General features: G+C 43.3%; 1 protein-coding gene across 1 annotated transcript in view; it reads left to right on the plus strand.

The window, feature by feature from the left end:
• LOC102997517 (dehydrogenase/reductase SDR family member 2, mitochondrial-like) overlaps positions 1-26,275 on the plus strand; it is an 81,918-nt gene that overhangs the window by 37,725 nt on the left and 17,918 nt on the right. Inside the window, exons 2-3 of the mRNA XM_057542691.1 lie at positions 12,212-12,300; positions 12,552-12,730. Coding sequence (XP_057398674.1) covers positions 12,212-12,300; positions 12,552-12,730 — 268 coding nt within the window. The remainder of the gene's footprint in view (positions 1-12,211; positions 12,301-12,551; positions 12,731-26,275) is intronic.

Below are 26,275 nucleotides of genomic sequence, written 5' to 3' on the forward strand. Positions count from 1 at the left end.
CTGCTCCTAAATTATAGGAACTGTGGGCAAAGCACTTCACCCACCCTGAGCTCAGGATCTTTAAAATTTAGAGGTTAAAAAGATGAACTCCAAGATTTCTTCCAGCGTCAAGGTTTTTTGGTGGCAGATGTGCTAGATTGACAGTAGGGAAAATTATAAATGCTCCAAGAAACATATAGCGATTTAAATGCAGGTGGGTTGTTGTGTCACCTAGAAAACATTAAGGACTAACAGGATCATACACTGTTGCACTGCGCTTACCTGGTCCTTAGAAGATGAAGGGGCTCTTTAGGAAGCATGAACGTGACCCCCTGTGGAATACCCTTGTTCTAGAGAAGTGACTAACCCCCAAGATGCTACCCATCTTGACTCCCCAGAGACATTTGTTTCCAGGTGGGCACATTGGAGGCCACTTTTAAATAAATATTCTTTCTCTACAGACTTTTTAGTTATCATAAACACTGCTCTGTCCTATCATGGGTCAGACACCAAGACAGCTGGTGGGAATTTGGAACCAGAAGGATCAGAGTAGGGATAGGAACCCAGATAGCCAGTTAAGGGTTTGTGATGATTACTCCATACTACTTAACTCACTATGCACTTCTATTTTTTTTTTTTCTTTTTTTTTTTAAAATATTTATTTATTTATGGCTGTGTTGGGTCTTAGCCTCTGTGCGAGGTCCCTCTCCAGCCGTGGCAAGCGGGGGCCACTCCTCATCGCGGCGCGCAGGCCTCCCACCATCGCGGCCTCTCCTGCTGCGGAGCACAGGCTCCAGACGCGCAGGCCCAGCAACTGTGGCTCACGGGCCCAGCCGCTCCGCGGCATGTGGGATCCTCCCAGACCAGGGCTCGAACCCGCGTCCCCTGCATTGGCAGGCAGACTCTCAACCACTGCGCCACCAGGGAAACCCCTATGCACTTCTATTGTATAAACCTATCACCTGCCATTCATTCTCCCCAAACAGGAATGTCATTCATTCATTGATCGGCCAACCAGCCCATCTTAAGTGAAGTGGCTCAATCTTACAGAGTTCCAGCAAACGAAAAACCTCGAGATAAGAGGCAATAAGAACTGACCGTATTTGTCCTGCTCCATCAGGAGTGAGTGCTGTAGTACAACACATACAGCAAGGACCTCTGGTCACAGTGCTGAAGGAATTATCCAGAATCTTCCTGGTCTATTATACTAATAAATCTAATATTAATATACCAATTACGTATACTAATACTAATATACTTACACGTTAATAATTAATAGGAGTGAAAGTTACCCCCAACCACCACTGGGACCCCCATCACGAGGCAGGTAAGTGCTACAGCAATGTTCTATCAGTCAGGGCTCTCTTGCTAAAGGAGAAGCACTTCTGTATTTCAAGGAGTTAATTAGAAGCTTACACAATGATTTGAAGGGTTGGAGAAACAGTATGGAAACTGGCTGGTTCATGAAATCAAGAAGGGGTGGATCCTAGGGAAACTGCTGACAACAATCCCAGCTGTCTGTAACACCAAAGCAGGTGATTCTCAGGAGGGGGTCGGAAGCTGCAGTAAATCATACGTCTATCATATGTCCAAGCGTTTGTTCACAACTGCCAACAGAGACACTGACTTTTCTGCCTTCCACATGTCCTGTGAGCAACTTTAATTGGCAGACTGTAACCCAATACAGGAAGGTGATACTGGGAAATGGAGCTCCAGACTTCCCTGCAATGCAGAGAATGGAGAAAGCAGTGTGGATGATATTGAATTGACAAAGATAATCTGGTACAAGCAAATTAAGCCAAACACCTATATCGAGGGTAGAAGGCACACAAGATGCCATCAAAGCCCATGACTCCTCGTATATTACTACAGAACCTCAGGGACACTCTGGGCAGAATCCCTAGAGCAAATTAAGCCCAGACAGACGTGGTGGCTTAATAATTCACCCAGCTTCTCTTTCCTTCTCAAATGTCAAACTGCCTGGAAGTCTCAGGTATGGATCTGACACACACATAACTCCCATGCAACACAGGCTATCTTTCCTCAACCTGGAAGTGCCCTCAAGCATACCAAGACTCTTCAAAGTCCAAGTCCAAGAGAGCAAGGCCCAGAAAGAGAAAGGAGTTTCCTCCTCCCCTAAGTCCTCCCTGGGGCATCCCTTTGTAGGGTCTAGAGCCTCCCTGATAATTGACATGAACACCCAAGGCCATGTGCTTCCAGTGACACCAGAAGGGTATGGTCTGAACCTATGGCCCCTCAGAACATGGCAAAAAAATGTGCATTGTGCAAAAAAATGACCATTCACCATATAAGACATAGCATACACAGTAGCAGGGGGCTCATTTTGTTACATTCTCAGATGTCTAACTGGGGAGATGATGGTATCATAAGTACAGGAGGGAAAGGAGATTTAGAGGAGGAAGGTGAGGAAAGGGACCCTCTGACACTGGGTGGGAATGTAAATTGGTGCAGCCACTATGCAAAACAGTATGGAGGTTCCTCAAAAAACTACAAATAGAGCTACCATATGATCCAGCAATCTCACTCCTGGGTATATACCAGACAAAACTATAATTCGAAAAGATACATGCACCCCTATGTTCATAGCAGCACTATTTATGATAGCCAAGACATGGAAACAGCTTAAATGTCCATCGACAGATGAATGGATAAAGAAGATGTGTGTGTGTGTGTGTATATATATATATATATATATATATATATACATATATACATATATAGATGTGTATGTAAAGAAGATGATATATACATATGTGTATACACACACACACACACAGTGGAATATTACTCAACCATCAAAAAGAATGAAATAATGCCATTTGCAGCAACATGGATAGACCTAGAGATTGTCATACTAAGTGAAGTAAGTCAGAAAGTGAAAGACAAATACCATATGATATCACTTACATGTGGAATCTAAAATACAATACAAATCAACATATCTACAAAACAAATACAGACTGACAGATATAGAGAACAGACTTGTGGTTGCCGAGAAGGAGAGGCGGTAGGGGAGGGAAGGAATGGGAGTCTGGGATTAGCAGGTGCAAACTATTATATATAGAATGGATAAACAACAAGGTCCTACAGCATAGCACAGGGAAGTGTATTTAATATCCTGTGACAAACCATAATGGAAAAGAATATGAAAAAGAATATATATATGTATAACTGAGTCACTTTGCTGTACAGAAGAAATTAACACTACATTGTAAATCAACTATACTTCAATACAATTTAAAAAAAATAAATAGAGGAGGAAGGTGAATTCAGTCAGACACACTGAGTTTAAGCTGTCTGCAGGAAAGCCAGGTAGAGGAAGCCAAAATACCCTGGATTCTCTGTATTTCTCCTGTTGAGAATACACAACAAAATCACCACACGGCAAGCTCCCCAGCCCTTCCAGAGTCACTGTTGTTGAAAGGCCTCCAGGCCTTTCATGCCCTAAGGGAACGCTTGCAGATCTGTCTCCTCTCCACCACACTCCTCCCTCAGTTCTTCTGCCATATCGACTGTGACAGTTTACAAATGCACGGTGCATGTTCTAGGCCTAGGATACTGAGTGTGATAACTTGGTCATCAAAGAGCAGTCACTGGATAAATATTTGTTGAATTGAATTGAACTGATGGGAGAGGCTAAACTTGTTTAAATTATTTTACCTGAAGCTGTTTCCAAATCAGATCTGAGGAGAAGCCAGTCAGGGTCAGACTGAGCCAAAAGCAAGAAAAGACCATTTATGCCTGGGGTCCTGGCCCCATACCCTTAAAATTCCTTTTGGTACTGCCACGTCCAAATCCATGAGCTAACAAATGCTAATAACCCCCTGGCTAACTGCAGTGATGCAGAGAGAAGAATCCACATGACACGAGGGTGCTGTGGTCAACTAGAGTTGGCATTCTGGTTTAGAAGAAAGCAACTCACTCCTTCCCCTCCCCTGCCTTGCACACTGGCCTGGTTGTGCTTTCCCCACGTCAGAGACAAAACGTGGTTAGTTATCTTGGCCCCCTACTCCCCTTTGGCTAGAAGGCTATACCTGTGATGCTGGCCTGGGTCTTCTCCCATGAATATACCCAACAGAGAAGACCCTTGCTGGCCCTTGTCTCCATTGAAGGAAGGCAAAACTCCGAGGCCTGAGCTAGGCTGACCCTGGCTGGGCTGAGCTTCCACTAGAGCTGGTCTGGCTTTTGGGGTGCAGATGCACTGACCATCTGGTACCCGCCTCTTCTGGCGAGCTGAAACTCACAGGACAGAACTTGAAGGCTGTAATTGTACTTCGTCATTATGTTAAAGGTCCAACCCCACTCCAACACCAGTTAGAGAGCTGTGTCTCTGCGGGGTCCTTAGAAATCAGAACTCAAGGCAAAGCTTGTAAGCTAACACTTTATTGAGGGTCCAGGCTGCAAAAGTGAAGGACGAAGGGCAGTGAGTGGGGGAAGGAGGGCAAGCAAATTCAAAGGGGCATGTTACAGAGCTGTCCACAGCCTCAGCAGATGCACTCCAGCTGCTCGGTCATGCCCGATGCCTGGGAGAGGCTGAGCAGAATCACAATGCCTCACAACAGTCTGGCTGGGACAGAAAGGACAGCAACTTTACCTGTCAGCTCCTTCCCATTTCCTGTCAGCTCCTTCCCATTTCCTGTCACTCACACCCTTAGAGTGTGAACTCTCCTGTACTTCCTGCTTTGTTACCAGCTCCTGGGGAAACCAGAGCCTCCAGGTCTAATAAAGTCAGGCTGCTTTTCTAGAATCCTTGTGGTCATAGAATATGGGAGAAAGAGCAACATAGTCTTACTTCCCTTTGACGTCACCATATTTTTTTTAAACGGGTCATCATCCAAAGGAGAGAGTTTGTGCAGTTTGGGAGTTTAGTTGTGATGACTTAAGAGTCTTGGCCAATGTCTAAACTCGCTGAGGTATTTCTCAAGTATTTGAAATCAGTTTTAAGAAACAGGAGGAAAATATTTAAGAATCGATTACTTTTTTAAAAAAATAAATTTATTTATTTTATTTACTTACTATTTTTGACTGCGTTGGGTCTTTGTTGCTTTTTAATACAGCTAGATATTTGTAAACTGTATGCATTTGAATTTTTTAGTGCACAGAATCAGTCTAAAGAAGATAACCACAAAGGACAGTGAATTGGATACATTCTCTCGGCTCCCCTTTTATTCTTTCCATTGCTGCAGCTGTAAGCTTCATGCGGGTGTCAACTGACACCACCCTCCTCAGCACTCTGTTTCTCTTGCTCTCTTCCCAGTGTGTCTCTAATGCTGGGGCATGGGACTCATGGGCGGTCTGAAACTGCAAGGGAATTAACAAGCCCTGGGACAACCCTTGACCAATGCGGGAAGGAGCTGGTGAACAACTGATCCCCCTAACAAACTCTTTTTTTTTAATTTTTTTAAAAAATTCATTTATTTATTTATTTTTGGATGCGTTGGGTCTTCGTTGCTGCGCGCAGGCTTTTTCTAGTTGCCGCGAGCGGGGGCTACTCTTCGTTGTGGTGCACAGGCTTCTCGTTGCGGTGGCTTCTCTTGCTGCGGAGCACGGGATCTAGGCGCACGGGCTTCAGTAGTTGTGGCTCCCGGGCTCTAGAGCACAGGCTCAGTAGTTGTGGTGCACGGGCTTAGTTGCTCCACGGCATGTGGGATCTTCCCGGACCAGGCATAGAACCTGTGTCCCCTGCATTGGCAGGCGTATTCTTAACCACTGTGCCACCAGGGAAGCACCCCCTCCTAACCTTTTGAGTGGAGAATCCAAGGTCCATTCTATGTGGCTTCTCAGAGGATCCCAGTGGCTTCAGCCCCAGCCTCCCACAGTGGTGACCACCTGGAAAACACATTTTTGCCTTGGCTTTCCCTTCCTCTCTGTTTTACTTTCCCCACTTCCTCCCTCCTTCTCCTGAGAGTATTCTCCAAAAATTGCCTATATGCAAGCCTTGTGTTGGGCTTTGCTTTTACTTTTGGGGGGGGATTGGGGAGGGGGAGGCTAGAAGCGTTGGTAACAGAAATGGTAGAAAGCAGACCCTAGAGTAGGATCCTGGATCTGAATCACTCTCTGGTCAAATGGAAGTGAGGGCTCCACGGCCGGACAGCATGGAATGGGCATGACCCCTGGTGTGCCTTAGCGTCACAAGATTCCTAAGATGGGGATGCAGTGCAGGGTAAAGGTCAAGTGTTGGGTTACAAGGTTGCTAAGGCACTTGAACAATATGAGGGCAGTGATGATTATAAGGACTGAGAGTTTGCCGGCTTTTATTAATTGCTTTAGAAGCCTTGAAGAAAGAAAATGACAAGCCCAGGTTAGCCAAATAACAACACAAGTCACTCTGTGAGATCCAGAAGGACTCTGCAGCTTGTTTAAAGAGACCTCACCTCCGTCAGCCAGAGGGAAGAATGTGCTGAAAATAAGTATTTAATTATATGAGTGATGGAACTGCAATGACGATTGAATGCATGGCTTCAAAGTTCTCGTTACTCAAAGCCCTTTGAGGAGTTCTCAGGAGAACTCCGAGAACAGGGATAGGGGCATTTGGGTGTATGAGCCTGATAATATCGTGGAGGCTTACTCTAGAGGAGTCATGAGGAGACACATTATATTAGATAAGAATTCTTGGGAGTTCCCTGGTGGTCCAGGGGTTAGGACTCCACACTTTCACTGCCCTAATACACCAGCACCTCTTTTCTCTCCCTCCCTTTTCCCTCCTTGCACACAGACCCCCAAACTGGCAGTGTGTCAGCCAGATGTGTTTTGTAGACCCGAAGTATTGTTTTAAAATTTGAATTAGTTGTCAACATTTTAGAAATCATGTCAATCCACATAAAACTCTAAATTTCCACCCATTTTATTATTTACATGAACTCTTTAAAATGTTAGAGTTTGAAATCTCTGCCCTGGAGTCCCCCTGGGGGCCATGCTTGTTCCACCCAAGAGGCAAAGGCTGCCTTGGGGTTTTTTTTCCACTTACAGTCAGCATCAAAGACTGTGGGGATGGGACTAGACAAGGATATTAGTTAGGACCTTTCACTTCATTTTGCAGATGAAGAAATTGATGAGTAGGAGATCATAGAACATAGTCAAGATTATACATTGGTTGGTAGCAAAACCAGGAGAGAGTTTAAACCTTTGTTTTCTGAGTACATAGCATTTTCCTTAGTGCACCCATCGCATTTTGGAGGTCAGAGTAGGGGGGAGGTAAGGAAATCTTTCTCATTTCTCCCTTTAGCAATTATATTGACTTGACATCTGCTGTGCCCTAACCCAAAACTACCTCTCCTGCCAAACTTGGGTGTCTATAACCTACCAGTGTATAGCCCACTGTTGGGTAATCAAGCGATTATTTTTTAATGTAACTCAGGGATCACACTTCCCTTAGGATAGTCTCCCTGAATCTCCATCCTGCTTACTCAAAGAAAACCCCATCTTTTACCAAGATTCCCTGATGTTTCTGATTATCCCCAAGGAATGCTTAAAGATCCCACAAATCCATCCAAATTGTCTCTGCCTCCCTTGCCCCCTTGCCTGGGTCGGGACTGCTGCTCATTTCCACCACAGGACAGTCTTTCCGTCTCATCACTAGCTTCTCCACGCAGATCATTTTCCCCTCAAACCACTTTCTTTCAAGTCTGGACACAGATACATTCCTATATTTCTCAGGCATAGCATTTCACGAAACTTTGCTTTAGCCTTATATAATAACAGGACCAAGTCATGCTGCAGAAAAGAAAATGTATAACAGGTAACTAGTTGCATCTGCTCCTAGATTGTCTAGGTTATGACCATCCACAGGAGATTACACATTAACCAGTGCTCTCCTTTGCCGCCCCACCCCAACCTGCAGCAAAGTTGCAGGGGCCAGAGAAGGGACAGAGATGGGCTATTTCTGTACCTGGGAACACATTTCCAGTGAAACAAAGAAAATCTAAGTTTAAGGCTAGCTTTCCACCACGTATAATGACTTACAGAGATGCCAAATCTACCCACAATGAAAACAAACGGTTGCACTGTTTGCATAGCAGTTTGTTTCTTTCCTGTCTCTCCACCCTAGAGTAGTATTTTGGTTTGACTTGGCATAACCAAAGGGCCCTTGAAATATTTTCAGTGTCAAAAAAGCAAGGCCCCTGCTCCGCAAAGATGAATTTGAACCTTCACCTTTGATGAAACAAAACTTGCTGGCCTTTGAAAATATTCTTCATACTTCTAGCCACTGAGTTAGGAAAAAAAAAAAAGTAGAGGTTTAACCTCAACTAGAAAAACCAAGAAAAAATGTTTTATAGAGTTTCTGGAGAGGTGAGTGTTGTATTTTTAATATTTCAAGGTTGACATGGTTTGTGGGGAGTGAGTGAATAATGAGGCTAAATATGGAGAAAGACCTTATTTAAGAAAACAAAGGGGTATCTCTCCGAGATTGAAAGGAAAGAGGCCCACTCGGAAAAGCAGCCCACTGAATTTTAAAGCTCATCAAACACTTTGCCCTACTCTCTACTTAATAATTTAGCAAAGTACAGCCCTGAGAAGTAGGTGATTTAGCTCAAAGGAGACATCTAATTAGTGATGGAACAAGTGAATAAATCAGGCCTCCTGACTCACTAGGCATTTTTCTTTCCACCACATCAGGCTGCCTTCAGCAGACAACAGGTAGGCAAGGCAGTAACAGGGAGGCCCCTTAAGCAGAGATTTCAACTGCCACCCTAGAAAGACAGTGGAATCACTCTCCCCTTTTAACTGTGAACCCTTTGTGGGAGTGATAGGGACAGAGTAAAGGGACAAAGTCGGAGATTAAATAGTTAATCCCACTAGGGGATTGTAAGTAGAGAGAAAAGTATGGGAGACCCCTGTAAATTAACGATCACTCAAGAAAGCAGGCTTGTAGGGACTTCCCTGGTGGTCCAGCGGTTAAGACTCAGTGCTCCCAATGCAGGGGGCCCGGGTTCCATCCTTGGTCAGGGAACTAGATCCCGCATGCTGCAACGAAGACCTGGTGCAGCCAAATAAATAAATATTAAAAAAGAAAAAAGAAAAAAAAAAAAAGGAAAGCAGGCTTGCTTAACAACAAAACCATGCAACAGAAGCATGAGACCTGCCCAAAACAATAAAACAATGGTGGAATGAGATCCACATCCTGCCCAGTGAGCTCAGTAAGTTAATGATTCCCAGGACATGCTCCTCTGCATGCACTAAAAACAAAAATATAGGGGAAAAGGTGACATTATTCTGAAACCTGAAATGATTTACCATATTTTAGCATATATTACCACCCTTCTGAATAGCACCATGACAGCTCCAGTTTGACCATGTAGGGACAAGAAAACTCCCCCACCCGATGTGGAGGAGGAGATGATGATAGAAGCTTGACGTCTACTCAAGAATGAGGAAGAAGGTGGCCTTCTTCCCCTTCCCACTTTTCCTTTGATTATGAAAATGTAACCCATTAAGTTCTCGGTGCGCGCTCCCTTGCCTGCCCGCTTGTATCTCTCACAAGCGTCCTATACTAATAAACTCTTTCCTTACCTGTCACTCTGCCTCTTGCTGAATTCTTTCTGTGCTGAAACAGAAGAACCTATGCTCTACTAAGTCCCAAAATGCATTCTGCGGTTTCAGCAGCACCTTACGGAGGGTGTTAATGACGGGGAGGGAGAGATGGAGCTGGGAGACAGGACACCTGGCACTTCTGTGTGTTGACTGAATGCCAGCAAAGTTGTTGCCCATCGATTCTGGGAAATCACTTCTATTTAACTTGTGGTAAATGCTTTATCATAGGACAAGATTCTGACACTTTACAAAGTGCTTTTTTAAGAGAAAGAAGATGTGGAAGGAAGAAGGCAGAGTGGGGAGTTGCTATCTAATGGGCACAGAGTTTCAGTGGGGGAAGATGAAAAAGTTGGATGGTGGTGATGCTTACACAATGACGTGAATGTACTTAATGCCAAAGGAGTGTACACTTAAAAAGGGTTACAGTGGTAAATGTTATGTTATGTATAGTTTATCACAATAATATTTTTTTAATATTTTTATTGAAATATAGTTGATTTACAATGTTGTGTTACTTTCAGGTATACAGTAAAGTGGTTCCGATATATATATATATATATATATATATATATATATATATATATATATATATATATATATGTTATATATTCTTTTTTTACATTCTCTTCCATTATAGGTTATTAAAAGATACTGAGTATATTTCCCTGTGCTATACAGTAGGTCCTTGTTGGTTATCTATTTTATATATAACAGAGTGTATATTTTAATCCCAATCTCCTAATTTATCCCTCTCCCCTCCCCTAAAAAATATTTAAAGAAAGAAGATGCAACATCAGGAAGGGCTTGATCCCCAGAAGCCACAGAGAACTGTCTGGCCAAGGGAATTGCTACCTGGACCACTTGAAGCAGCGGAGGGATCAGGAGCTGCCACCACCGCTGTCAGCTCCAGAAGGAGACACCCGGGCCTCAATCCATGCCTAGCTATCCCCATGAAGCCGGGGACTGCAAATTCATGTATTCTTTAAAACCAATAATGATGGATATCACATTATTAAGGTATTTAGGTCCCATTGGATACGTTTAAGAGAGTGAGATAACAGTTTTATTTCAAAATATGAATACTTAAAATATGCCAGAAATTACTTCCTTTATAGTGATTTAAATGTAGATGTTAACTCAAGAATGTATGAGGGGGACTTCCCTGGTGGCGCAGTGGTTGGGAATCCGCCTGCCAGTGCAGGGAACACGGGTTTGAGCCCTGGTCCGGGAGGATCCCACATGCCGCGGAGCAACTGGGCCCATGTGCCACGGCTGCTGAGCCTGCGCTCTGGAGCCTGCGAGCCACAACTACTGAGCCTGCGAGCCACAACTACTGAAGCCCACGCACCGCAGCGGAGAGTGGCTCCCGCTCGCCGCAACTAGAGGAAGCCCGCACGCAGCAGTGGAGACCCAACGCAGCCAAAAATAAATAATAAGTAAAATAAATAAATTAAAAAAAAAAAAAAAAGTATGTATGAGGGCTGAGCTAGTCTTTCAGAATCCTTCCCGGGGTTCATGGACAACAGTGTGGGGACCATTGCTTGCTCTGGCACTGTGATTACCTTTGCACATGTAACAGTGGCGTAGACAAGAGAACGCTGGACTCTACACCAACCAGGTTCAAGTCCCAGCACTCACAAGGCTTGCTCTCCCACCCACATCACTCGGCTCTCCACTCAGAAGTCACCTCCTCAAAAGTCTTCTCTGACCCCCTTGTAAAGCAGCATGCCAGGGCCTTCTGCCCTAGATTTGCCTGGCTTTACTTCCCAACACTTATCCATCTGCAACATGGTGTGTATTTCTTTGTTCACTAGAAGGTGACCTTCTTGAGGGGAGGACCTGGGTCTCTCTCATTCTCTGTGGCATCTCCTGAGCTTAGGACTGTGCCTGTCAGGGGGAGGTAGACTGGTTCACCCAACATTCCAGCCCCTGGCCTTGCCTGACCCTTATAGCTTGGGTTCCATGGGAGATCATGCTGCAGCCAAGCAGACCCCCAGGCAGGACACGGCAGACAGAAGGGAGGCCCAATCACCCCCACAAATAACAAGCAGCTAACTCTGCGGCCCAGCTTAATTAAGCTCAGGAACAGAAGTAACACAGTCACAGCCCCCACCTCACTTCTGCTTTCCTAGCTCTTAAAAAGTCTTCGTGGCCTGCCGCAACTAAGAAGCCCACATGCCGCAACTAAGACACGGCGCAGCCCCAAATAAAAATAAATAAATAAATAAATAAATATTTTTAAAAAAGTCTTCATAGACCAAACATAGTTTGGAAACTATGAGACAGAGAATGTTTTACGAACTTTTTTTTTTTTTTTTAGCACAAACAATATGAATAGGCAATTTAAGAATGCAAACACTTTTTAGTTACTTAGAAAACACAGATAATGCCAATTGTGTTCCAATCTCAGAGCCAGAGGCTGGGGGTCGGGGCAGAGACTTGAAGAAGAGGGTATTCTTCAAGAGTGTTCTGGAAGAGGAACATGTGAGGTGTGAGGATACATGGGCAGGTGCAGAAAGAGGTCGTTGAAATCAGCTAGCAGAGAGGAAAGCGGGAAGCTACCTACCGGATCTGTCATGGCCTCTATCAGAGACCTCCCCAGGTCAAGTTCATCAAGAAGGTAACCCAGACAGAGGCCAGCATGTTTAAGACGGCGGCCTAGGCCTCCTACCCCTTGCAGTCTCACTCTCCTAGAGGAGACCAGCAGCGGAGCCAACAGCAGGAAGACATTGGTCAATCAGGTTACTGTGATCACAGGGTCCACAGTGGTTTTGAGCTCCTCCCTGGGGGTCCATTGGGTGAAGAGTGACTCTGGGATATTTGCTTCATGCCCTGACTCACCCCATCACTCCTGGTCCTCTGACCATCCATAGGTAGAGGGAAGGCTTATCAGCTCTGGGCTGTGGAGAGAATCCAAATGGCAGGGGACAGGAGATAAGGTCTCAGAGAAAGAAGCACAACCTGAAGAGATGGTCTCAGCCCAAAGCTGACATGTCACATCCTCTCCACTTCTGCTCCCAGGATCGGCTTCACCATCACCCGGCATCTGGCCCAGGATGCGGCCCACGTGGTGGTCAGCAGCCAGAAGCAGCAGAATGTGGGCCTGGTGGTGGCAGCATTGAAGGGGGTGGGCCTGAACGTGATGGGCACCGTGTGCCACGTGGGGAAGGGTGAGGACCAGGAAAAGCTGGTGGCCATGGTGAGGGAGAGTGGTTGTTTTAAAACCATAACCTGGGGAACATGGAACTTCTGGGATTGAGATTCCAAAAGATCTATTGGTAAGTGCTTTTAATATTACTCCTAAGCATGCCTGGTATAGAACACCCTCAAGCCAGAAAAGAGATTAATAGTCTAGAATAAAGACAAATTTTGATCATATTTTAAAAAGTGTCCATACTAGTACTCCTTAGTGGCTATTGAGCATTCAAGTGTGGCATGAAAACTAAAAGTTGGTCCTGGCCCCCAGGATGCTCTTGGACAGAGGAGACAGGCTGGAGGAAGGCAGGAGGGGGCTCTAATCCTGACCTAAACGCCTCCTGCTCACCTTCATGGTCCTCAGTGCCCACTTCCATTCATGCCCCAGCTGTCTGTATTTGCCTCATTCATCTGTGGCTCTATCTGGATTTACCCCTTCTTTCTCTTCCCAGGGGAAGCTCTGCAGTTCTGGTCTCCTCAGTTGGGGTGTACGCCCAGAAGCTGTAAGTATGAAGTTCTATGGCTTTAGATTTGGAGAAAGGACACAACCCCATTTGCCAAGAAAAGTGGAGAGGTCCAGGAAGATCCCAGAGCAGGCCATTGCTGGGTGGGGCACACCTACATAAAATTTGATCAGTGGGTATCTCAGATCTTCCTTCTCCAGAAAGGATACACATGGCAGCATTTTATCCTTTTTTTTTTTTTTTTTTATAATTTATTTTTATTTTTATTTTTATTTATTATTTATGGCTGTGTTGGGTCTTCGTTTCTGTGTGAGGGCTTTCTCTAGTTGTGGCAAGCGGGGGCCACTCTTCATCGCTGTGCGCGGGCCTCTCACTATCGCGGCCTCTCTTGTTGCGGAGCACAGGCTCCAGACGCGCAGGCTCAGTAATTGCAGCTCACGGGCCCAGCTGCTCTGAGGCATGTGGGATCTTCCCAGACCAGGGCACGAACCCGTGTCCCCTGCATTGGCAGGCAGATTCTCAACCACTGCGCCACCAGGGAAGCCCCTATCCTTTTTTAATGACATTATCCATGATCTCTGCAATTGCTGCTGAAGGGATATATTTCTAGGCACAGGCCTAGAAATTCAATTGAAACTCTCCTTCCCAGTTACCGTATGTGTCATCTACTTTCTTGTCTGTTCACAGAAACTAGGGGCCTACCAAGTCAGTAAAACAACCCTGCTGGGACTCACCAAGAACTGGCACCAAACATCTGGGTGATCTGCCTGGTGCCAGGAGTCTTCAGCCAAGTGGTGAGGACCAAGGAGCGCTCCTGGCCCACTGAGCGCTCCGGTGCCTTCCATGCCAGGCCACGCACCACAGGGACCTGGACTCCTAGACCTGGACCTGTGGACTCTCATTCTGATGCTCTGATCCACAGCCTTTGGGATCAACAACAGAATCAGGACTTCAGTCCTCTGTGAGGGACCAGCCCAGGGTGTCCCCTAGCAGCCCTTCCACAAAGACACAGGCCTGCATGATGTGGAGCCCACGTGACTCCATCTGTACCAGCAGCGCTAACCTTCTGACTTTTCCTTTAGCTATTTGAGGACTCCGCCTTCTGGGAGCATATGAAGGGACTCCATGAAATACAGAGGCAGGTTGTGAGTGAGGCAGTGTCCTTTGTAGATTTGGATTAACATGATCCCAGAACCTTTATGATGGATAAAAGATCATACACCATCCCTCTGCAGGCTATTACCCATTCCTCTTTCTGAGATCTGATGACCCGCCTAGCTCTGGGATGAGTAAAAGTCCCTGCAGAGCCCATATATCTCCACTTGCAGCCCTTCACACATCCCCTCGGGGTCTTGACTTCACAGCATCCCACAGGAGTCCAGGGCTCATGGGGAGGTGTCACCACTCTCAGCCCCATCTCCTCTTTCCATGCAGAGTGGGGTGGCCTGAGGACTGTGTAGGACTGGTGTCCTTCCTGTGCTCTCCAGATGCCAGCTACATCACTGGCGAGATCATCGTGGTAGCTGGCTTCTACTCCCACCTCTGAGGGGCATGAGCTCAGAGCTCAGGCTTGCCTCTTGATGTGCGGGCCCCATGTGGTTCTGGGCCACTGTGTTGGAACACCTCTATTAATGACAAGTCTATGCTCCAAATACACACTCCAGTTCAAAACCTTCACTGCCAGAAATAATAAAGGACATCAGAAAAGAGGGCTTGTGGTATGAAACTATCATAAAACCAGCTAAAATAATGTCAGCTTTGCCAGAAAATAAAATATGTGCTTTTGAGTCTTGGAAAAGGGAAGGAACTAAAGGTAGGAAGGGAGAGGGCTGTAAGGAAGGGGGAAATGCATTTTGAGCACACTAGTAAATGCTTTCTTATAGATTATCTCCTAAACATCTCTGTGAGCCTGCTGTTTACATCTCTAATTAATTCTATGGTTAAGGAAGCAAAGACTTAGAGAGATTGAAGGAAAATGCTCTGAGAACACACAGCTAGTCCATAAGCAGGAATTGAACCCCAGGTTTTGCACAACAGAAAAGGACCACGACAGAGTCGGAGGTGTCTGAGGGGAAAGACCAGCTCTTAGGGTCCTCATTCTGCCCCAGATCCCCATCCTAAGAGACTAGATTTAGTCTACCTGCATTCATACAACTCAGCATTCCACAGATATGTGCCAGGGCAGTAGCTATTATCTCTCATACAATGAATTTAGACGCTTGATGCCTGAAAGTCAGGGACAGTAGCAGACGCGGTGGGTATCCCACCCATATCCCCTTGGCCCACATTGAAGTCACAAGCATCTTCAGTGGACAATTCCCGTACACACTGAATGCTTCAAACTCAAACACATGTGTCTCCCTCCCTACGGGCTTTCTCTGGTCACAGTTTTGTGCTCTGCACATACAACTAGTTAGTGTCTGCAGAGCAGCCCACCCCAATAAGGGGTGGGAGTTGGGGACTCACTACTCCAGCTGCTTGTCACTTGGTGGGACAATGCCAGAGTGTGTTCTATACAACGTTTCAGAGGGTGCCCAGCAGTGGGCACTAGCCCAGAGTTCAAGGGTTTGCTCTTAGACACACACTTTATTGGCTCTTCTCCCTTCCCTGTTTCATTCCCCATTCCCTCGCGATTCTCCCCTGGTTCATCTCCCAAGGAAACTACTTACACCCAAATTTTGGTCTGAGGGTCTGCTTTTGGTACAATCCAAATTAAATTGGGGACAAAACCTTTCATTTCACGTTTATAAACGAAAGTCTAAAAATGCAAAAGTCTCACTGAAAAACACGATGGCTGAAAATCATTCACCCTAAAGAATAATAAGTCAATTATTATTTATAATAAGCACATATAGTTGGGATCAGATTACTTTCATTTTGATAGGCGCAAAGAGTTAGAAATCAGGATAGCTGTTGCTTACAGTTGGAGAGATCATCAAGTTTGAAAAGAAGCAAAGAAGAATAAGCATTTACGTAAATGACTAACGTCAGACCCTTTCTAAGGTTATTAGGGAAGGAGATAATGAGCAAGGTGGCACCGAGTACTTAAAAGCTAAGGAGGAGGTAACCCTAGAGAGGTGATACAGAGCAGGAACAGAGAATGAGATGCCAGAAACCCTGAAGGTTGACAATATTGTCTTCACATCTTTTCTTTTTTTTTTTAAATGGTTGAAAGTATTATATTTCTTCATCTTGCTTTATTTTTTTAAATAAATTTATTTATTTATTTTTGGCTGCATTGGGTCTTTGTTGCTGCGTGGGCTTTCTCTAGTTGCGGAGAGCAGGGGCTACTCTTCATTGCGGGCTTCTCATTGTGGTGGCTTCTCTTGTTGCAGAGCACGGGCTCTAGATGCATGGGCTTCAGTAGTTATGGCACGTGGGCTCAGTAGTTGTGGCTCTCAGGCTTTGGAGTGTAGGCTTGGTAGTTGTGGTGCCCGGGCTTAGTTGCTCCGTGGCATGTGGGATCTTCCCGGACCAGGGATCGAACCCGTGTCCCCTGCGTTGGCAGGCAGATTCTTAACCACTGCACCACCAGGGAAGTCCCTTCACATCTTTTTTGAATCTCTATTTTCCGAATTTGTTCTTGGATTCACAGAAGGTTTCTGGAGGTATCTGCAGCCTATAAAACTGTATACACAGAGAGGAATCTGGGAAGATGGCCAGGAATCTATATCCCCACCTAGACAACAACTGCACCAGCAGAATCTGCCAGGGGAAGGCTTGGATAGTAAATTGCAGTTAATTTCAGTCAATTTCAGTCCCTAGCACAGTAGCAATTACTCATCCCCCACTCTTAGCCACCTGGTAGGTTGACAGCTGTGCGTTTGTCCCTGGAGGAGCCTGCATACAGCTTCCAGGAGCCAGTTTGAGCAAAAAGGACCTTATCCTCCAAATATCAGGGATCAGTGCTCTGACTGCTGATTGCTGCTTCTGATCACAGAAGTGCAGACAAAGAGGCAGTCATTGTTATTGCACCTCCCCCCTTTATTGCAAGCTTCTCCTCTGCTGGTTGAAGAGACTTCTGGGGGAATTTAAAACACTGACACTAGGGAGTTCCCTGGTGGCCTAGGGGTTAGGATTCTGGGCTTTCACTGCTGTAGCCTGGGTTCAATCCCTGGTCAGGGAACTGAGATCCTGCAAGCAGCACAGTGCAGCCAAAAAAAAAAAAAAGAATATATCATTTAAAATAATAATAATTAAAATAAATAAAAGGCTGACACGCTCCCCCACACACTTCATTTTTTGCTTTCTTTTTCCCCTTTTGGGAGCCAGACATTAAAGACTAGGACCATCAAAAACAACTGTATAGGGCTTACCTAGTGGCGCAGTGGTTAAGAATCCGCCTGTCAATGCAGGGGACACGGGTTCAATCCCTGGTCCAGGAAGATACCACATGCCGCGAAGCAACTAAGCCTGTGCAGCACAACTACTGAGCCTGTGCTCTAGAGCCCGTGAGCCACAACTACTGAGCCTGTGTGCCACAACTACTGAAGCCTGCACACCTAGAGCCCATGCTCTGAAACAAGAGAAGCCACCGCAGTGAGAAACCTGCACACCACAACAAAGAGTAGCCCTCGCTTGCCACAACTAGAGAAAGCCTGCACTCAGCAACGAAGACCCAACACAGCCAAAAATAAGTAAAATAAAATAAATAAATTTATGAAACAACAAAAACTGTATATACGGGCAAACTTACAAAGTAAATGTGCAAGCTCAAGGCTCAGAAAAGACCTAAGAAGACCTTAGATTTACTCCTCAGGCTGATCCCCAGCACAGAGACAGCCTACAAAATTTTTTTTAAAAAACAGAAAACCCTGGGGGAAAGGGAGAATCTGATTTCCAGAGTTTCCACATTATTACATTCAAATGTCAAGTGTTCAACTACAACAAAAACAACAAAAACATAAGGCATACAAAGAAACAGCAAAGTATGGGCCATTCAAAGGGGAAAAAAAAAATCAACAGAAACTGACCTTGAAAAAGACCAGATGGCAGATATACTAGACAAAGACCTTAAAATAACTACCTTAAAGATGCTCAAAGAACTAAAGAAAAATGTGGAGAAAGTCAGGAAAACAATTGGTGAATGAAATTAAAGTATCAATAAAGACATAGAAAACGTAAAAAAAAAAAAAATCCTTGAGCTGACAATTACTATAACTGAAATGAAAAATTCACTAGAGGGATTCAAAGGCAGATTTGAGCAGGCAGAAGAAAGTGAACTTGAAGATAGGACAATGGAAATTATCAACTCTGAGAAACCGAAAGAAAGAAGTTTGAAGAAAAGTGAACAGAGCCTGTGGGTCATCATCAAGTGGACAAACTTATGGATCAAGGGAGTCTTAGAAGGAGCCAAGGGAGAAAGGGACAGAGAGAATATTTTTTAAAATAATGGTTAAAATTTTTCCAAATTTGATGAAAGATATGAGTATAAACATCCAAGAAGCTCAATGAACTCTGAGTTAGATGAACTCAGAGACATATTAAGTTGCCCATACATATGTCTATGTCACAGCTCCACAGATCTGTGCACAATGTTCTTTATGCCTTCTCTCTACCACATGCCACCTCACTTCCAATTTGACTCCACCCTCCTCCCACCATTTTCTCCACTTCTTTGTCATAGCCTGAAGATAAGGCTAGGACAATGCACTCAATTCAGAGAAGTGCCACTTGGGTGGTTGAAGTTGCCATAAACTTATACACCAGAGATTGAATTAGCTCTCCAGGGGAAAACTTCTTAGGGCTACCCATGCCTGCAGTCTGATTTGAAGATGTCTCTTTGGGCGTTACAGGAGGAGCCACTCTCTCTATCACCAAAAAGCAGACAAATTAAGTGCAATCCATAAAACTCATCTACAAACTTGAGAAATTTTAATGTACAAGGAAGTTGTTTTGATATGGGCATGGTTAATGTTGCAAGTAAAAATGAAAACAGAAGTGCATCCCTTAAGTCTAGAAATAGGAATGTTGAAGCAAAAATATATGTCACTTTATCTTGAGCAATCTGCAGGAGGAAGACAACATGAAAACTTGGTCCATGTTAAATATTCCTTAGCTGAGATGGGTGACAAATTGTCTATGAATTTGAAGAAAATGTTAACATCTACCCAATATTATCGTCCAAATCCACAGTCCATATTCAAACTGCATTTGAATATTTGAAATATTCATTTCAATATTATTGTACTTACAGTCCGAATTCAGATGTAAATGGTCTAAACATTCCAATTTATAGTTGAAGACCATTAGATTGGATTTTTTTAAAAAAGCAATACCCAGTTATATGCTACCTACAGGAAATGCATTTTAAATATAAAAACACAAATAAGTTAAAAGAAAAAGGGGGACTTCCCTGGTGATGCAGTGGTTAAGAATCCGCCTGCCAATGCAGGGGACACGTGTTTGATCTCTGGTCTGGGAAGATCCCACATGCCATGGAGCAACTAAGCCCATGAGCCACAGCTACTGAGCCTGTGCTCTAGAGCCTGTGAGCCACAACAACTGAGCCCACGTGCCACAGCTACTGAAGCCTGTGCACCTAGAGCCCGTGCTCCACAACAAAGAGAAGCCACCGCAATGAGAAGCCCTGGCACCACAATGAAGAGTAGCCCCTGCTCACCGCTACTAGAGAAAGCCAGCGCACAGCAACGAAGACCCAACGCAGCCAAAATAAAAACAAAACTTAGTTTGTAGCAAATGAATAACAATGATACAACTATACAGTTGTACCAAATCAACCAAAGTTGACTGCTAAAAGAAAACTTGTTTAATCATTACATCAAACAGTCCATAAATGGTAGTACCCTTTCCCCCTACCAAATAAGAAAAGGAAAAAAAAAAGAAAAAGGGATGAAAAAAGATACACCATGCTATCTAATCAAAAGAAAGTTTGAACTATATTAATATCAAAGTAGATTTCAAAGTAAAGAATATTACCAGGAATAAAGAAAGTCATTTCATGACAATAAAAGGCTCAATTCACATAAGCACATAACAATCTTAAGTGTTTATGCACCTAATAACAGTGCTTCCAAGTACATGAAACAAAAACTGATAGAACTGTGAGAAGTAGACAAACCCACAATTACAGTCAGCAATTCAGACCCCCACAAAATATGTGAAAGACCTGTCCATTGATAGCTACAAAACTTTGTTGAAAGAAATTTTAAAAGACCTAAATAAAATGAGAGATACCTTGTTCATGGATTAGAAGACTCAACATTGTTAGGATGTTAATTCTCTCCAAATTAATTTATAAATTCAGTACAATCCCAACCAAAATCCCAGCTGGCCTTTTTCTGGGAATTGACAGACTGATTCTAAACTTCATATGGAAATGCAAATGACTGAGAATTGCCAAAACAACTCTGAAAAAGAACAAAGTTGGAGAGCAAATGTTACTTAATTTCAAAACTTATTTTAAAACTACAATAATCAAGAGTGTGATATTGTTCCCAATCTTAGAAAGTTAAATATATACCTACGTCATGACCCAGCCATTTGTCCTGGAGATATTTAACCAAGAGACTCTTGAGGACACATGTGCAGAGTAAACTCAGAGCTAGGGCTTGACTCTCTAAATAGGCTCCATGTGTGGCCCTGTAGGTTACAGTAGTATACCTTTTTCTGACTTCTCAAATTTTCTAAATCTCTGTTAATCTTCATTTGTACTCAGAGACATGGAAAATACCTAGAGATATCTCTGGCCTACACAACTGCACACAGATGTGGGAGTTTTGGTACACTATACTGTATCCTGTTAAGCTTTAAAGAAAACATCTCAGTATTGTAAATAATTTCCTTTCTACTTTGGCCAATTTGATTCTAAGAACAATTTGTTCCAGAAGACTCATTAAGTAAATTGTCACTGCACTTAAATTCAACTGAAGCATAAACTATTTGATTTCAGCAAAACTGTCATAAATAAGGCTCATTACAAGTATAGGAGCTCATTTTCTTCTAATATGACTCAGTTTATAAGCAGTGATTAGTTTCATCCCATCACTAAGCTTTTATTCAACTGGCTTTTGTTCTGACCCTGGCTGTTGAGAGTTCTCTTGGTTTTCCAGCAAGTTCACCTTTATTTTTATCAAGGACAAGAATCATCATATTTCAGGGCTGGGAATATCATCTAACTTTAATCCCTATTTGATGTTTGAATTCCCTCCACAACACCCCTGCAAAATGATCTTCCATCCTCTGTCTGAATAACTCTAGTGTTAAGGAATTCACTATTTCTTAGGGCAGTATCTTTTATCTATGGACAGCTCTGGGCATTTGAAAATACCTTCTTAAATTGAGCTGAAAAATGTCTCCCCATAGCTCTTCCCCACTGGTCTTATAGCTATCCAAGGAGCACCATTGATCAAGTCAATTCTCTTTTCCCCATGACAGCTCTTCAAACGATAACACAGCTCTATCATTCCTACCCATCCCATTTTGGTCTGCTCTGTTCTCTGTTAAACATCCTCAGTTCCTTCTCTAAGCACCTTTGATCACCAGATAAATAACATTTACTAGCATCACTCATCCCACCAGGAAGACACTGATTCTACTATAACTAGAAACACATGAGCATTATCATAATCTTAATTCAGTCCACACATTTTTTTTTCTGAACTCCTAGTTCACACTTTATTTGTAGGATAAAACTGTTCTTGAAGCTTCCTAAATCTTCAAGCATTCTGAAAAGTACTCACGCATCACCAACAAGCATCACTTAATTCAGGCTGGAAATCACAGGCAGACGAGTCAGAAGATTTTGAGAAGAGTCTCAAATTCTCTTGGCATCCTGCAAAGAGGCATCCTTGGACACAGTTGCAGTTGGATGTTCGATGGGACTGTGCTCCATTTGAGTCCTGCAGAGAAGGAGAGAGAAGCGTCTTGATTTCCCAGTGGGCAAGTATTATGATAACCTCCACCCTTCATCTGAAGCTGCCCTCCAAGTGCTAATGTCAAGCTCCCTGCAGGGATGAGCCACCAAAGTTGTCTTCTGTGGCATGTGGCTGATATGGCACTCTTGTTTGGCCTCCATCTTGTGCTGATCCCACTTTCTATCTCCCCTAGTGTTTTTCCCCCATGGGAGCACTTCCTAACAAATCATTTTTACACAAATCCTTGCCTCAAGGTCAACTTTGGGCATCCACTTCACTCACCATGTCACTCACCACCATCAAGGAGGTCCTGGATATCAGTGAGTATTCTAGAATCCCATCCTGAAGCTCTATTTGCTAGGGTCACTCCTGATACAAGTTATCTTAATTTGGTTCCCTTGAAAGCAGACCCTGAGATAAAGACCTTGGTACAGATAGTTTATTTGATATGTAGTCCTAGGAAGCAGGAGTAAAGGAGTGGGAAGGGTGACATAGGTTTAGTGGAATCCTTTCAGGGTCCTTGGTAGAAGCACCCAACCGTCACTAGCATATTCCTCACTGCATTTGTATAAGAAGTGTCTTCTAAGCTCTCCAGGGACCATAGTAAGTCAATAGATTCTCGGTCACGTCTCCGTGGCCTCAGCTCAGATAACCAGGCTGTCTCAGCTCTGGTCCCCATATACGATGCTCCAGCTGGCTAGCCCAGGCTTGTTCACGTGGCAGAGGCAGAGGTCCCAATACATAGATTAGAAACACACAACAGCTCTGGAGGCCAAAGCTCAGAACTGGCACATGGTCATTTTTGTAATAGGGAAAAACAAATCTGACTTCATATTGGATCTGTTTCTTTTACTTTAATCTTTGTATTCTATAGCTTTTGTTACAAGGTAATCACTAAAGGGATGGTGCCCATAGCTTAAAGTATACATAATGGCCCATCTCCAAGAACCCTGCCTCCCATGCCTGAGCGTTAAGCTAAAATACCTTTGTTTAAGCTCACAGGAAACATCCAACCAGGCTCACCTGTGAATGGCTGCAGGAAAGAAGAAATTAACACATCCCCTCCACAGTCTGGCTGGAACCAGGAAATGTTTTCAACAACCTACCACCTTTTTAACTTTACCTCCTCACTTCCCCCTCTTTCTTCTATAAAAGAAGCTAGCATCCAAACACGGGCAAGATGGTCCTTTGGGACACTAGTCCACCATCTTCTCAGTCTGCTGGATTTCTGAATAAAGTCACTATTCCGTGCCCCAACACCTCGTCTCTCGATTGATCGGACTGTGGTGCAGCGAGCAGTAGGAGCTTGGACTTAGTAACACTTTCACCTCATTCTATTGGCCAGAACAAGTCACAATGCCAGCCTAGATTCAATGGAAAGGAAAATAGACTCCATGTTTCCATGAAAGGAGCTTTAAAATCACATTGCAGGACTTCCCTGGTGGCGCAATGGTTAAGAATCTGCCTGCCAATGCAGGTGACACAGGTTGCCTGCATTGGCAGGCAGATGTGGGATCTTCCCAAGCCCTGGTCCAGGAAGATCCCACATGCCGCGGAGCAACTAAGCCCGTGTGCCACAACTACTGAGCCTGCGCTCTAGAGCCTGCGAGCCACAACTACTGAGCCCATGTGCCACAACTACTTGAGCCCACGTGCCACAACTACTTAAGCCCACATGCCTAGAGCCCGTGCTCCTCAACAAGAGAAGCCACCGCAATGAGAAGCCCACGCACCGCAACGAAGAGTAACCTCCGCTCGCCACAACTAGAGAAAGCCTGCACGCAGCAACGAAGACCCAATGCAGACAAAATAAATAAATAAATTTATTTTTTTATTTATAAAATCACACTGCAAAAGGCATGGGTACAGGGAGGAGTGAAAAATTGTAGACATTTCTTTAATCTACAACAGAAAACTACATAGAAACTGAAAACAATAAACTACTGCTAAAAACATGGATGATTCTCACAGACAGTGCTGAGTGAAATAAGCCAGACATGAAAGAATGCATACTGTACTATCCTATTAATATAAATTCATAAACAGGCAAAACTTAAGTGTAGGGTTTATAGATACATGCTGAATAAAATATTTTTTAAGTAGGGGATTAATTATCATAAATGTCAGCATGGTAGTTACTTTGGGATTGGTAGTTACTTTAAGACTAATGGAAAGGCATTACAATTGACAAGAAACACACAGGGGTTTCTGGGTTATTGGCAGTGTTCCATTTCCTAACCTGAGTGGTAATTACCTGGATAATCATTTAAAAATCATTAAGTGGTAGATTTATGCTTTATTTTTCTTTGTGTTATACCTCATGGTAAAAAAAAAAAATTAAATACTGTATGATATTGGCATAAGAACAAAAGAATAGACAATGGAACAGAGTAAAGAACTGAGAAAAAATTCACACCCATAGAAGAGAATTTGATATACAGTAAATGTTGCATCACAATTTAATGACAAAGGACACACTGTTTAGAAGAGGGTGCTGGGAAAACTGGTCTGCTAGAGGGAGAAAAATAAAACTGAATCCCTACCTTCTAAAGTATACAAAGAGGCTCCAGAAAGATTAAAGACCTCAAGGCAAAAGACTTCAAATTAATGGTAAATATTGTGGATTAATGTCTTTCTGAAATACGAGGCAGGGAAGGACTTCTCCAGGAAGAAATCATAAGGCCAAACTAATTAAGTTAATTGCATAAAATTAGGAAAATTTGTTCAATGAAGCACAACATGATCAAAGTTAACAAACAGATGACAAATTGAGTGTTATTTGTGATGCCTAAAACTTATTTTTTTTAAAAAACTAATATCTAACATATACAAGGAACTCTTAAAAGATTAAAAACCAGGAACCCCAAAAGATAAATGGGCAAAGGAAATGAAAAGACAATTTGTAGAAGGGGAAATCAAAAAGGCTGGCAAGCATGTGAAGAGAAGCTCAAACTCATTAGCTATCAGAGTAACACAAAGTTTCAAAATAATAAGATATTACTTTATTAAGCTGGCAAAAATAATAAAGCTGAGAATACCAAGTGTTGGCAGGGATGTGGGGATAGCGGGACCTCTTATGCTGTTGGTGGGCGTGTGGACTGGTGCAGCCACCCTGGAGAGCAATCAGACAGTTCTCAGTTATACATCATTGCATTTCGTGACCAGCAAGCCCCACTTCTGGATATATTTCTCCAAAAAATTCCCACTCAAATTCACATGAGGACATCTCCAAGAAGGTTTATTCCACTGTTTGTGGTGGTAAGGATCTGGAGGTTATCCAGAGTCTATCCAAGAAGTAAACTGGAAAATAAGGAGGACCATGTAGCAGTCAGAAGCAACAATTAACACATACCAGAGCAACATGCATCATGCCGAGAGAAAACAGGAAGAAAATAATGAGATCTAGAGTGTATATCACTTATATAAATTAATACACCATACCCAACAGACAATACACATCTTAAAAGAACACATACAACTGAACACATATACATTGAACTGGATGGTTTTCTGTAAGGGGAAAGAGGCAAATGAAAGTGGGGATTGGGGTTATGGGTCCTACCCCAACCAATGAGTTCCATGAACCAAAGACTGTATTGAATTCAATCCTCTAAGTCCAAAGTTCCCTCAAAAAAAAAAGGAAAACTTCAAAGAGAACAGGAAGGTTTGCAATGAAAAATAAAATCTTTCTTCCTCCATAGTTTTGCTCTCCATGTAATCTGCTGCTAATGTGTATGTGTGTGTGTTGCACATTTTTTTAGAAAAATGCTGAATGCATTTACTAGGACATGTTTGTACGGACAGGTAATTTTTATTTCTATCACATTGTTCTCTACCTTGTTCTCATTGCTTCAGAATATACTTTGGGCATCTTTCCCTTTAAGCTCTTACAGATCTATCTCCTTTATTAACAGCTGTATTGATATACTCCAACTTAAATGTCCTACCAATAGATATTAGTTTGCTTTTTAAGTTGTTTGCTATTAAACAAATTTGCTTTTTAAATTTTTATTAAACGATGTCTTGCAAACATTCTTGCACATAAATTTAGGGGAAATTTTAGCAAGCATATTCACGATGTAAACCCCAAGTACTGAAATTTCTCAATCAATACAGTCAAAATATACACACACTTAAATATTTGATAGATAGGCTAAATTACTTTCCCAAAGGTTGCAACAAAATAAAATCCCATCAGGGACTTCCCTG

The sequence above is a fragment of the Balaenoptera acutorostrata genome, chromosome 3 (assembly GCF_949987535.1).
Source record: "Balaenoptera acutorostrata chromosome 3, mBalAcu1.1, whole genome shotgun sequence".
Classification (NCBI taxonomy): Eukaryota; Metazoa; Chordata; class Mammalia; order Artiodactyla; family Balaenopteridae; genus Balaenoptera; species Balaenoptera acutorostrata.